The sequence below is a fragment of the Orycteropus afer genome, unplaced genomic scaffold (assembly GCF_000298275.1).
Source record: "Orycteropus afer afer isolate SDZICR_OR568_19922 unplaced genomic scaffold, OryAfe1.0 scaffold00135, whole genome shotgun sequence".
Classification (NCBI taxonomy): Eukaryota; Metazoa; Chordata; class Mammalia; order Tubulidentata; family Orycteropodidae; genus Orycteropus; species Orycteropus afer.
The window spans coordinates 2,520,128-2,535,313 of NW_006921722.1; the positions used below are offsets into that span (position 1 = coordinate 2,520,128).

The 15,186-nt window shown below is 40.3% G+C and overlaps 1 protein-coding gene across 1 annotated transcript in view; it reads right to left on the reverse strand.

Moving 5' to 3' along the window:
* PACRG (parkin coregulated) overlaps window positions 1-15,186 on the reverse strand; it is a 738,437-nt gene that overhangs the window by 614,837 nt on the left and 108,414 nt on the right. The window contains exon 2 of the mRNA XM_007945256.2: window positions 11,535-11,669. Coding sequence (XP_007943447.1) covers window positions 11,535-11,669 — 135 coding nt within the window. The remainder of the gene's footprint in view (window positions 1-11,534; window positions 11,670-15,186) is intronic.

Here is a 15,186-nt window from a genome sequence, read left to right on the forward strand (position 1 = left end):
TATATATTGTGTGTGTGTGTATAATATACGTATATACATATAATGTATATAATTCCTGGCTTTCTGTCGAGAATATAAAATGGTGAGAACAGTCTGGGACACAAAGAAGGTACTATGTTCCCCTCAGGGGTTAATGAGACAAGTTTGTAAGATAAACGCATACACCACATACAATGATGTTGATAATAGCAACATGTGGAAGACAAGCATTAATATTCAACAACAGGGGATTGGTTTAATCAGGGAACACTCCAGAGATTCCCCCAAATTATGTTTAAGTGCCTATGCATTGACATGGAAAGATGTTTATGACATGTCATTAATTTTTAAAAAGTTATGGATAAAACATTAAAAATTTGCATACACACAGACTTAGGTATGAATAGAAAAGGGGATTGGAGAGCAGGGTTATGGGATTACAGGTTAATTTACATTTTTTGTTTTTGCTTCTCAGAGCTACAAGCATTTGCATATGAATTAATGAGAACACTTTCCATAAACAAACTGCTTGTACAATAATTTTTAAGCTAATGTGTATATTGCTATGCATGAAGAAATGAGCAAGATGAGGAAGATTTGTGAGACTAAAATAATAGAGGCAGAAGTTAAACATGAACTTGAAGAAGTAATAAATAAACTGACACTAAGGAAAACAAAATGCAAGAAAGTTCTAGAAGTTATTATAAAACAGGGATAAAGAGATGAAAATATTCAGAGAAACAATGATAGAAATTACAGGATAGAAAATAAAATTATAGACTACTTATTGTTCTAAGAAAGAAAACAGAAAAATTCTGACAAAAATAATAACCAATGTGATTATGGAAGAAAACTTCCTTCACTGGAAATGTTTCAAGTCAGTGGATAAAATGAGCATACTACACCAGAGGAAGCTGTAAAGGAAAGATTAAAGGAAGAATCAACAAAGAAAAAACACTAAATGCATGCAACCTCTAATTATAGCAAGCAGTGCAATTACTCAGTCTGTCAAAAAAAATAAAATAATAATATATATATATAATAACAGGCAAACAAAAGCAGATCACCACCACAGGAATACAAATCACTCACTGGTCTTAAATACTCAGCAATCATCCCTGAAGAATAGCTCAACATTCCAGAGATTTGGAGGGAAGCAGTTATAATTTAAGCATGTTAATGTCCGTCAACGTGTGTTTCATGAATGAAAGTAGGAAAATGGTATTTCCAGATATGTCAGGAGTATGAAATATTAAATCCATGTACCTCTTTATAAAATTACTTAAAAGTTATACATCAACAGAGAAAGAAGAGTCTAAATAAGAATTCAAGAAATTGAGAATTCACAGATTGAAAGGTTATGGGTTCTCCCTCACTCAGACTAGAATCCAGTCTCAAAGATTCTGTGGGGTTTTTTCTTGTAAGAAAGATGTCTCAGATTAGGGGCAGGGGTTGGCTTTATAATGATTCCATCCACTATCCTTTTCCATTTTTACGCTTTTCCCAACAGCAGGAAGTATGTTTTATATCTGATGAATTTTCTACTGAAGGAGCAATTGCTATCCTCTTCAAAAACATGTTAACAACATGCTCACGATGAAAAACCAACTTACGTGGTTCTGACTTATGGGAATGGAACACTGTGCTGAGAATTACTGAAGGAAAAGCCAACTGTACCCTTGCTAAAGAAGAAGTGTACTGAGAAATATATTAGCTTATTTTTATTCCAAACACCTTTGAGAATTAAAAATTGCCTATTAATATTAAATGTTGGTTGCCTTTGTTCTTGTTAAATTGGAGAGAACCTTTAATATTACTGTGGCAATTATGGCCACAGTAATTATTAATCTCCTGTCCTAATCAGGACTTTGAATGTTTCTTTAACTTCTTAAAAAACTGAATACAGGAAGCACAGTTTCAACAAAATAAAAAACATACATGTAAAAAAAAAATACTGAACAGAAACACTAATACACTAAAAGTTATTACCTTGGTATTAATTTTATTTTTTATCCATTTCCTGAATTTTTAAAAAATAAATATATATTACTTTTAAAATAGAAAAAAAAATCAGAAAAGTCTAAGAATAAGTGTATATAATTTTATATATTACACAATAACAAATTTTTTAAGAATTAAATATACTGTGATCTCACCTATGCAAAAAAATAAGTAAGATGGAAATACTTTGAAAATGTTAAAAGGCATAATTAGCAAACAAGGGTGATTTATTGCTTCCTTCCATTTTCCAGTATTTATTTTTATAAAATAAACATGTACATCTCACACTAAGAACAAAGCTTAATAGGTCATGATAAGGATAAAATTTTATATTGCATTTATAAGAGTTCAGCAGATTATCTCATCACTTCATTTTCCCATTGGACTTTCAGAGTTAAAGCACATTTCTTTTCTGTCAAGGAAGGGTGGTGTCGACATTGGGACGAGGCTAAGGATGAGGGCTGAACAGCACAAGTAACATAACTTGTTGTCATAGAACTGTACATGTGAAGAATGCTGAAAGGGCAAATGTTTTCTTACATACATGTTCTCCATTAAAAAAAAGAAATTCTTTTTTTCTTAAAATCGTTGCCTTACGTTTGGATAAAAAGTGATAGGACTATTCATTAACATTTTATTTAGATTTTGCCTAAAGAAGATGAGAAACGGAAATACAACTTCCAAAAAACCAAACTCGCTGCCGTCGAGTCAATCTCGACTCCTAACAACCCCCCTTGGGTTTCTGAGGTGATATCTCTATGGAAGTAGATTGCCCAATCTTCCTTCCAACGAGTGGCTAGTGGGTTTGAACTGCCAGGCTTCTGGTTAGCAGTCAAATGCCTTAGGCACTACACCTTCAGGAGGTTGAAAACTCACCAGTTGTCTACAAGCCTCACATCTGAAGACACACTTGCCTCCTCTAAATGAGAACATGAAGCCAACCTTGGCTTTTCCTGGTCCTAGTGTGGCTGTGATTTGATGTGTCATCCGTCACAGAATCTTGGATTCTCAGGCTCCGGTGAAGAGAAGGGAACTGGGCCAGGTGGTGAGACAGGGAGGGGCCACTACTCTAAATGACTCACTGCGACAGAGCTGGGCATTGGCCTGCCCAGCAGACACAGGAAACCCATCATAGGCCAAGTGGTGGCTCCAAAGAGAACTTCCTGACAAGCAGCAAGAGACAGTTTCCGCTTAAAGAAGAGAGGACAAACACTTCTGAGATGGCAGCCTTGGTCGCTGGCAGGGTGGTCGCGAAGCCCACTTTTCACGGGGTAGGAACTGATTATCCAGCCTGGCGGTTGTCCCAACCTTCACACTTCCAGCACCTCTCTTGTTCTTCCCCAGTGCTGGGTCTTTAACTCAAGAGCAGGAGCTGTTTGTTTTTCTTGGAGTTGTCAGTCTGCTGAGATCCGGAGCTCACAACACTGCTTGTTCCCCCTGGGGTCCCTGGTAACGTGAATTGTCCTGAGCCAAGTGCCCAACAAATCACTGTCATCGACAAGCAGCCGACCTTTCTTTTCAATCTACGCACTTTTTCGGGAGTTATAAATCAGTTGACTTTCAAGCTCCGTGAGATGGCATATGCCCTAGTTTGAAGAACAGATGGAAGCTGGGGGAAATTGTTTCTGCAGGCTTGCTACAAGCAGGGCTGCTCCATAAAAGAGAGCCATTCGCACTAATTTCGCACATAAATTATATGGGCAGCAGGGAGCACCAGCCCATTCAGCAGAAAACCTTTCATCCAGCTTCCAGAGGTCACCTCACCAATTTGAACTGAAGTTATTTCTAATACACGGCAGTATTTTCATCTGCATGCTTTTAAGAGAGAGCAATTTGCATCAGAAAAGAAGAGGGGCATGAATTGTGCAGGCAGCCAGCCCTCCCCCCTCCTAAAAGCAGAGAACAGCGAAGTGCGTTAATTGCCAGTGGATCATTTTTTCAAGACTTTTAGAATAAGCGCCGTCTATTAATTAATCACAGAGGAATCAGCAGTAGAAACGTGGCAGCTCGCTTGTATAGAAATCAGGTAAATTGTCACTTCTCTTGTAAAATCTGCCTTACAAACACGACCACGGCTTGCCAGCCCAACTCCAGCTTTGGCGATTAGCAAAAGAAACAGTAGTCTGGGACACGTCCTAGTGAGCATCCTTTCTGCTCCACCTGAGCACGCTATTCAACTCCTAAGGACAATGTCCCAGAAGATTTGCAAAATCAGTCTTGGTTTAACCAGGCAGGTCAGAGACAACATTATTTTATTATTTTTGAAACCATACGATATTGAAACATAAATACATTGAAGTACCAGAGCACTCCATTATGAATCAAAATGATGCAGTTCTGTGAATCACATACGAGGGCTAATGTGCCGGGTATCATATCTCAGTGTGACTGACTTTAAAAAGGAGTATTGGCAGATAATGGGCTACCACGGGTTGGGGATGATGTCAATTGTAAGAAATCTAGTGCGCATTTTAATAATAATTTTATTCAGTACCTGTTTTTCCTCTAAGGCATGTGACTGCTAACCCAGAAGGCTGGCAGTTCAAATTCACCAGCCACTCCTCGGGAAGAAGGTTGGGCAACCTACTTCCGCAGTGATACTGCTTCTGAAACCCAAGGAGGGGTCGCTATGAGTCGGTTCTGACTCGTCAACACATAACAACAACATCACCTGTTTTTCCTACTAGGAAATTATAGGTACGTCAGTGAAAAGTCTCTCTGGCAGAGCTGCCCCACAGTCCGTGAATACCAAGGTGACTGAGAGCAAAGGAGAAAATACAGGTATCTCCTGCTGTTTGAAAGTTCGCTTTATGCCACTTTTACAAAAAACCTACATTAGTAACTGAATCCGAAGAGGATCTTCACTTTTCGGAAAAAGGGGGAAAGCAATAGCGTTCAGCGTTGGTTTTGCAGCGAGCCTACAGAGGCAGCGTGCACCTGGAGCAGCGAGAGGGGCGCCGCCAAGCGCCTTCCCCAGGAACTACACTCAGCGTGTCAGCGTCCAGCCGCCATTACTCTGAAATGTGTCTGTGAACACTATGTGTTAGCATTCCTTTAGGTTTTATGTGTTATTTGCTATGACTTTGTAAGCTATTTCTTGGGTCTAGGAACGCTCAAAAATTCTTCCCATGTAAATAATTGGTGATGGCGTCTTTGCTTTATGGCATTTCCATTTAGGAAAGGTTTCATAGGAACACTGTGCTTTGGATAGTGGGGGAGACCTGTGGCCCAGAGGAGAGATTCAAGTCATAGCTGAGTACTAGCAACTAAGCAATTGACCAAGAATGATGATGTCGGCCCACCAACGTCAGCGGAAACATGAAAAAGACTGATTGAAGCTGCCTGTTAACTCACGCACAGCATTTTCATTACGTGGATATTCAATCTGCAAACTTCTTTTTAGTTTGTTTAGAAAGACAAATGAACTTGTTCATTGTTTTGAAAGTAAGCTGTGAGAAATCAGTTGTCATTGGTGAAACATTACATACTATCGAAGGAGCACTGCCATCTGAAAAAGTTCAACTGCTGCCCATAATCCTGGACCCCAAAGACCTCAAATTAAACTTGCTGGTGCTAACCTTCCCAAGCGTCTACTGGGAGATTTGGTATCTGGAAGTAATTTCCAATCGATAGTTCTTCTAAGTTTCTCATGAACATCGCAAAATAGTGCTATTTGAATAATTACGAAACAAGCTTCCTTAGCACACCTGTAGTTAAAATGGGCCCCAGTCAACTGATGGTGCACCAGTTAAGTGCTTGGCTGGTAACTGAAAGGGCAGTGTTCGAACCTACCTGATACCTGTGCTGAAGAAAGGCCTGGTGATCTGCTCTTGAAAAGATTACAGCTAAGAAAACCACGTGGGGCATTGCTAAGTCACAGGGGATTGCTAAGCATTAGAGCCACCTTTATGGCACCCAACAGCGGCAACAATCCTGTGGTATTTCATGTCACTTACAGTTGGAGAAATTAAGACCTAGAGAGTAAGAGGCATGGCCATGAAACAGGTATCAGAGAAATAAAACTTCAAAATAATTAGCTCTAGTATGCTTTACAAGGAGCCCTGGTGGTTCAGGGGTTAAAGTGCTTGGCTGCTAACCGAAAGGTCAGTGGTTCAAATCCACTAGCCGCTCCATGGGAGAAAGATGAGGCAGTCTGCTCCTGTAAAGGTCAAACCCTGGGAAACTTTACGGGGTCATTCTACTCTGTCCTACAGCGTCGTGATGAGCTGGCATCAACTCAACAGAAGTGGGTTCTTGTTGTTGCTTTTAATATGCTCTACGTGCATTTGACAGATATTATCAGACACTTCTTCCGTGGTGAATGCTGTGGTAGGCCCTGGTATAAATGAGCGAACAAACCAGAAATCCAAGATCCCTGCTTCAAAGGACTGCAGGATACATCTGTTTGGATGAACCTTGCTGCTGGCTCCACTTTAGGTGCCTGAGGAGCCCTGGTGGCCCAGGGGTTAAAGCATTCAGCTGCCAACCACAAGGTCAGCAGTTGGAACCCACCAGCTGCACCATGGTAGAAAGATGAGGCGTTCTGCTTCCGTAAAGATTTACAGCTTTGGGAACCCTATTGGGCAGTTCTACACTATCCTATAGGGTTATTTTGCGTTGGAATTGACTCAGTGGCACTGGATGACTGGGTTAGATGTCCATCTGGTTTCCTTCTTCTCTCTCGTTTTATATGCTAACTTTCCTGTGTTTTATATAAGCTGTCTGTAAGACAACTTAAATTTTTTTGGAATTAAAACAAAAACCAAAGTCACTGCCATTGAGTCAATTCTGACTCATAGCAACCCCCACTGGGTTTTCAAGGCTGTAAATCTTTACAGAAGCAGACTGCCTCATCTTTCTTCTGCAGAGCAGCTTGTGGGTTTGAACCACCAACCTCTTTGTTAACCACTACAGCTGGAAGCGTAGTGCCTAAGGCACTTGACTGCTAACCAGAAGGCTGGTGGTTCAAACCCACCAGCCACTCCTCGGAAAGAAGGTTGCACAATCTACTTCTGTAGTGATACTGCCTTGGAACCCAAGGAGGGGTCGCTATGGGTTGGGTCTGACTTGATGGCACATAACACCAACAACAACAACAACAAACACTATTAGAGCTCCATTTCTGGAATGAGGTGGGGTAGAAATATACAAATGAATACATCTGTCTAAGTGTCGATTGGTAAAAGTCTAGGAAAATGTGTTGAAAATGACCTGATTAATATATTAAGAAGCTACTTTTTAACAGAAAAACAAACATACTGATCCAAGTCCAAATTGAAAAGTAACTATACAATTAATATATTAACCTTAGAGTCATTCTGCCTCAATGGTAAGGTTTATGCATCTTCCACAGACCAGTCAGGAAGGTGCATTTAGGCTGTGAGTGAGATCGTCTATCACCAATTCTCACCTGTACCTACCTAGGTGTGTCTGTTCTTACCTTATTAGTTTTGTCTCACTGTAACCGGCTACTAAAAATCACATAAATATGAAATGAAAGGTTAAAAAAATGGGGGGGGGGGTTGGTGAAATGCCTCTGGCCCATGTGTTCCTCTGGACAAGCCCACAGTGGTATCATCAGATGACAGGTAACAAGGTCTGTGAGGGGAGTTGAGGCCCAGCCCAAGATCACTCACATTTAGCTTCTCCCTCCTTGAGACCAATGGCAGCTTTGCCATTTTAGTTGCATTTCTATTAGCATTTGTATTATATCTTGATAAGGCTTGCTAATATCTGGGGTACTCTTACGCTAGTTTATTTGAAATTTAGCAGAAAACAAGACGTCATGGGCCTGCCACGTGCTGCCATGTAGCACAGTGTCATGGGCAGGTGGGGGGAGGTAATGTCTGTCAATAACTGTTCCATCTAAATGCCAACAAAGTCAAAGAATTTAGAGACACCACACAGTGGTTGTAGCTGTTTTCATCACCATAATGAATATGGTTTATTTGCAATACAGTTATTTTTAAATTTCCCATGTGCCTGTGATATTTTTGCCAACTCTTTCTCCAAAGATCTCTTGAAGTGACTATTCTAATTATATGTGTACTCCCATACTATTTGAAATAATGACTTGTAATCAATTCAAGTTTAAAATAAAATGGTCAATTTCATGTTTCTAGCCATCATTCATATTTGTGGTCCTCATTAAGTGTGTAAGTAATGACTGTTATTTTTATGTTCATTCAGGTGAATATTCGAAATAACTTCAGGTTCCTGACAAAAGAGAGGACAGGCATGGTTTCTTTTCCAAAATCAACCCTGGAAAAACTATAGGGGAAAATCCAGATTCAAGGAGGTGATGAACAGAAGGAGAAAGAAGAGGACGAGTGGCAGGGAGGGAGGAGAAGAAAAGGAGAGAAGGAGGAAGAGGAGGAAGAGGAAGGGAGCTGGAAACCTGGATCCCAGGAGACCTGAAGGCTGCCAAAAACGGACATGGAAGTGGGGCAGAGGATGCTCCCAGGAAGAGTGAGGGGACAGTTAACAGAAAAGGTGGGTCAGTTTCCACAGAATTTCACACTCCCCTCTGACTTCAATATCTGTTAAAATCCCTCCCCACCAAAAGCCTGCCTCCTACATTTCTCTCTCTTTTCACTCCTTGTTTAAGCAGCTGATGCAGGCACAGCGGACCAGACATTTTGTGAGTTCATACGGCAGCTCTCCTCTCTCGATTGTTCCTATCAGGGAGTACCCTGCTCCTCTGTCTCTATCGCTGTCCTTGTAACGGTGTGACTCATATTACAGGAATACAAGCAACAAAAAAATGGAAACTCAGGCACATTTAAAATTCCCGTTGTTTATGCTGACTTAGCTCTCTTCTTTGCTTCTGTTGCCTATACTATGGACACTGACAATAGCAGCAACAGAGTACACAGCCATGGTTGAAGAATGTTAGTGAGGTCAAAAAGAAATGTGCAAAAACAAGATTAAAATCTTTTGCAACAGAACTATGATCTTTTGTGGCATCAACCCATGGTCATCAAGAATTCATTGGTCACTTCTAGAAAACGCCTATATGAAGGTGATCAAGGATCCCAGAGTTCGCTTGGTAGATTTTATCTTCTAGGTCAGATTGACTCATCTTTCCTAGGTAACTAACTCATCACCAATAAATCTACACATTTCACTACAAATATTTTTGCAAGACATTTTCCACAATACACTGGATAGCTTATGACAGTCAGCCCCCCCAAGCTGCCTTGGCACATGGAACGAATGAGCACTCCATGTGCACTGAACTGCAACGTCCGTTTAGGTACAGTTTGAGTAACTTAAACACGCATCATTTACTGATCTGGGAATTTTCTGTTTTTCTGACTTGATTAGGCCCTTCAGAAGACCTGGTGGCATACTGGTTAAGCACTTGGCTACCAACAAAAAGGTTGAGCTTTACAGGAGCAAAGCACAAACCAAACCCACTGCCTTGGAGTGGATTCTGACTCACCACGCCCCTAGAGGACAGAGTGGAACTTCCCCACAGGGTTTCTAAGGCTGTCAATTTTACAAAAGTAGACTGCTTCATCTCTCTCCCATGGAATAGATGTTGGGCTTGAACCCTTGACCTTATGGTTAGCAGCTGAATGCCTTAATCACTGTGCCACCAGAGCTCCTTTGAAATATGATTAGCAAAGATTAAAGATTAAAAATCTACATGTAATGGAATAAGACACATCTTTAAATGTATGACAATATCCTACCAGTGACATCAAATAAATCACTTCCTCTTTATGACTGCTTAGCTCACTGAATCAGTACAGTCAACAGGAGCTTAAAAGAATGAATGCAGCTAAAAAAAGCAAAGCAGTCTGTATGTACAGGCTTTTGGAGCATCAAAGATAAAGCAAAGTGATTCATCCCACATTTTTATTATTAATAACTTATTTGAAAGATAAATATTTTCTAGTGTCTTGGCACTTCTATTCATTACTCATAAAATTTTTGACTAGGTCAAAATAAATCTAAATAAGTTATTTTTATTAATACAATTTACATGTAAGTTATAATTACTTGAAACACTGAAAGCCATTCACTTTGTATAAATAAATGTTCTTTTCTTTACTTAACAGGGACCCAGGTTTCTAAGAACCTCCACTGTGTTATCTTGTGTGAACCAGTACACAGGCAATCACACATGCAATCTATGTACTTACTCAAATAGAAATGGACCCAAAACACAAGAAACATTTGTGAATACAGACTTACGTTAACACTAAATGCATCTAATGAAGTGACGCTTGCTATGATTTCTCACTTTACACACGTTTTCACCAAACAATCCATGTTAACAGAGACTTTAAAGCAAGATAATTATGTCCCTCAACCCCATTCCCCCATGGCAAGATTTAGTAATAAGGAAAGCATCATATTTTTCTTGCCAAGTAATTTGGAATGATTCTACACTGCATAACTGAATACCACGTTTCCTCATGATTTAGAAATGTTTGATTAATATGAAAACTTTTAAAAATGACATCAGAAACAATACAAACAATCATTCATTCTTTCCAGGAGGAAAGAAAATGTTAATTTTAGTGACTCTTTCTAAGCCATTTATTTCAATAAATTCTTCAATGTGATTATTTTACTTTTTAACATAATTTTACCTTCCACTAATTGCAAACAATCCCTAAATTCGCTCCAGACAGTGCCGCTGGACTTTTAGTTAAATGCTCCAATGGTTCCTTCTCAATGATTTTGGACACAATCTTTTCTTTCCCTTCCCTGATATAAGAACTCCGTAGCAGAGGCCCTACAGCTGATAAATATCACCCACAGCCAAGTCGGTGATAACAAGAATAATGAAATAGCAGAAGCAGGTGAGAGATCAGAATTCATTTTTCAAATTAAATGTAAAAGCCCTCTTCAGTTAAGAGATTGACAAGTTTTTACAAATAGCTTCAGCGAGGCTTTTAGAAGGAAACACAGCCCCATAGAATGGAGTCATTAGGCAATACATTTATTTTGAAGCCAATTAACCTTGTGTCAGGAGGACGTCGGGGCTGTAATGGCTTCGGTGGAGGAGGTCAGTCTCTACCAGGGACATATGACAGTGACTGCGTGGCTGACATCTGCCGGGGAGGAGAGGACAGCACAGCAATGAGAACGGTCCCCTTGTGTCCTGCTCTGCGTCCAGAGGGAGCAGCAGCCTTGACCTATCCATTTGGGTAATTAAAGCCTCCATTTGGAAGTGTCCTGCAGGAAGGTGAAATCTGGGGAGATAAATGGCCGATGCTCGCTGTGTCCAGCCGGCGGCTCCATCTCTTGATGGACTGCCTGAAACAGGCCGGGCTGCCAGCTTCCCATAAAAATAGAGATGGATCGGGCAGCAGACAATTCTCTAAGGCAAAGCGACTCTGTCATTTTCTTTCTCGCAGGCTGTAATTTAATTGTTAGTCAAGGTGGACGGCTGACACAGGGGCTTCTGCCCAGAGCTTACCCAGCAGCTGCCACTGGCGGACAAATTGCTCAAGTCTACTTACCGCCAACTTGGTTTGGCGCTGGGAGATGTCACTTTCAGGCACACAGCTGACTGTCACAGCTGCGCCCACACTTACCTTCCAGGCTATTTTGTTTCCTTTCGAGTCGTGCTCAAGGGCGATCGGGAAGTCTCCTCGCTCGTAAAACTTCCGAAATGACGTGGGCTTTGTTGGCCTTTCTTTAAATGCCCCTGCGGTGGGAGGGCCTCTCACCTTAAGGGAACAAAAAAACTGCAGTCAGGTTTTAAAACGTGCTGAAAATCCCCCATGAGAAGACGTTTTGGTTTAAAAATATTTCATCTTGTATAAAACATGCCAGAAGGGAAAGATCAAAATAGCCATTAATGGGCAACAGGCATGGCGAGTACTACCGACATTCGTGGGCGAAAACTATTCTAAAATCACTTCTAAGGGGCTACTTTGCTTGAATCGACTTTAGGAAGCATTCCTAGAAAATACCACTTAAAAAAATTCACAAGGAAGCATGGACTTCTGTCTAAGAAAAACATTTTGACAGACGTATCTAAGCTCAGCGTGTTGAAAGTTTTTACGATTCTAATCTCAGGTCTAATATAACCCTGTGGTACCCTGACTAAGGACTTAAAACATTTCATTTCAATCTTTCTATATATAAAATGAGGGCTACATGCTCGTGCTATGAATATTAACAACAAAACTCCAAAACCGTGATATAAAATTAACTAATGGTAAATGCAAGTATTTAAAAAGAAAAATGGTAACCCTCTATGTGTGTGTCCGGCACGCACGTAGCAATATAAATTCATGAGGAAGTAATATGAGGGTGACATGACACTCTTCACCCCTAGACACGGGATTTCCAGCAAAGACAAAATACTCCATGCTGACTTATTTACAGGAATCTTTTAAACCTACATTATTTATATCTGAACTGATTCGTTAGGATACAAAATCCCAAGTTCTTAGTGGGATATTTAGAAAGTTATAGCCTCAGATTGTTCCTTACAGATAGTTCAAATACGGTTGCCCTTCCCTGCTTTGAAACAAAAAACCAAACGCTACCATTTAGTCGCTTATTAGTTGAATAAAATCATAATTGTTCTGGTAATAATTAAAATGGGCAAGGGAGCAAATAATTTATCTAATATCTAAATATTTTAAATTATTTGATATCAGGTTCATTTTTAGTATTTCTGAGAAAAGTTTAATGTTAACAAAAAAACAAAATGTATTTAATGTAACAACACAAATCATATCACATACAAATATGAAGGCTAATGTTTAACACGAAGGGGGTTAAGAACCGTCTTAATGAGGCAGAGGAAGTGGAGCTGAAGAGGGAGACGGCACAAAGGCACTTAGTAGAAATTAGAATTGGCTTCAGTATAGAGCACACTGTCCCCAGGGCGCAAGTGCCTCATCCACTGAGAAGACCCCAAGTGGCCAGGATCCAGGACTGTCTTTTACTTATCACAGATTTGAATTTTTCCCTGGTGGTAGAATCACTAACCACTGTTTTCAGCCAAAGGAGCCCGGGTGGTGTGGTGGTTAAAGCACTCTCCAGAAAAACAAACCAAACTTACTGCTGTCAAGTTGGATCCAACTCAGAGCAACCCCTCCTTGGGTTTCCAAGATGGTATCACTACGGAAGTAGATTGCCCAACCTTCCTTGCGAGGAGTGGCTGGCGGGTATGAACCACCAGCCTTCTGGTTAGCAGTCAGATGCCTTAGGTACTATGCAACCAGAGCTCTACTGCTAACCAAGAAGTCAGTGGTTGAAACCCACCAGCATGCCACAGGAGAAAGATGTGGCAGTCTGCTTCCATAAAGATTACAGCCTTGGAAACCCTGTGGGGCAGTTCTGCTCTGCCCTATGACAGCAGTGGGTTTGGGTTCAGGGTTTCAGCCAAATTCATTCAAGGGTTAAACAACCATATGCACATGACAAGTCCTGTGCACAGAGTGCTAAGTGGGATGCTATACACAAAGGAAAATCTTCCTAGAATCACAGTGATGCAAAACTACAGTAAACTAGCACGCAGGGTGAAAACATTTCCATCGCCACCAGAACCCCGAATGCTGGCCTTGTCCAGCCACTCCACTTCCTTTCGCATCCTCCACTAGACCCCATAACCACAATTCTGTTCACCATTTCTATCATTTTGTTTGATCAAGAATCGTAGAACACGTAAATCTTTGGGACTGGCTTTTTCACGAAACATACCTGCCTGGAGATTCACATCGGTCTTGTGTGTCAATAATGCTTTTTCATGCTGACTAGTATTCCAGGGTATGTGTATACAACAGTTTGTTCAACCTCTCATGGGTTGAAGGTCATCCGATTTGTTTCAATGAACAAATGAATAAAGCAGTCAATGTTTTGCAGAGGACCTTTAATAAATTGAAGAAATTCCCCTTTGTTACTGTTTTTCTGAACATTTTTTTAGCATGAATGCTCTTAAGAAACCCTGGTGGTGCAGTGGTTAAATGCTCAGCTGCCAACCCAAAGGTTGGCAACTCAAGCCCACCAGCTACTCTGCAGGAGGAAGATGTGGCAGTCTGCTTCCATAAAGATTACAGCTTTCTAAACCCTTTGGGGCAGCTCTACTTTGTCCTATAGGGTCATATGAGTCAGAATTGACCAGATGATATGGTTGGTGTTGAATTTTCTCAAAGACTTTTTTTGTACAATTTACATGATCATGGAATTTTTCTTATTTAGCCTGTTGATATAGTAGTTTATGTTGCTTAACTTTTGAATATTGAACCAGCCTTGCCTTCCTGGAAAAGCCTGTAATTCTCTGCATGTCTTACTAAATTCAAGGAGTTGTGGTAGCACAGTGCCTAATGCATTTGACTGCTAATCAGAAGTTTGGCAGTCAAACCAACCAGCCTCTCTGCACAAGGAAGATGGGGCAATCTACTTCAATAAAGATTAACTGCCTCAGAAACCCAATGATAGTTGCTATGAGTCAGAACTGATGCGATGGCAGTGACTTTAGTTCTATGGATTTATTCATGAGGGATATGGCTCTGCAATTTGTCATTGTTGTTGTCTGCTTTTGGTATCAAGATAATATTAGCTTCATAACTGAATGGCTTCTTTTCCTTGCTACTCTATATTCTGGAAGAGATTGCATAGGAGTGATGACAATTATTCAAACTGATGTAATTGTGCAGTGAAATCATCTACTCCTGCAGATTTCTTGTGGGAGAGTTGTGTAACTATGAATTACATTTCCTTAATATTATATTCCTTAATAGAACTATTCAAATTACCTTCTGTATATTGGATGACTCATGGTCATTTGAGTTTTTCAAGGAGTTGATTCATTTTATCTAAATTGTGAAATTTAAGGATGTAGAGTTGTGTGCAGTAGATTCTCTGAGCATCCTATTGATGTCTGTAAAAACATCTGCTATTCATTTCTGATACTGGTCATGAGCTGCTTCTCTTTTTTCTTCACCAGTGTTGCTAGAGATCTGTCAACTTCATTGATGATTTAAGGAACCTAGCTCTTTGTTATATTGTTTTCCCATGTTCGATTTCACTGATTAATGCTCTTCTCATTATTATTCCTTTCCTCTGCTGGCTTTTCACATATTTTGCTCTTTTCTTTCCAGTTTCTTGCAGTGGGACCTTGTTGGCATTGTTGGGGGCTGTCAAGTTAGCTCCAAGTCACAGTGACCCTATATACGAGAAGGAAACACTGTCCAGTCCTGTGCCAGCCTCACAATCCTTGCTATACAT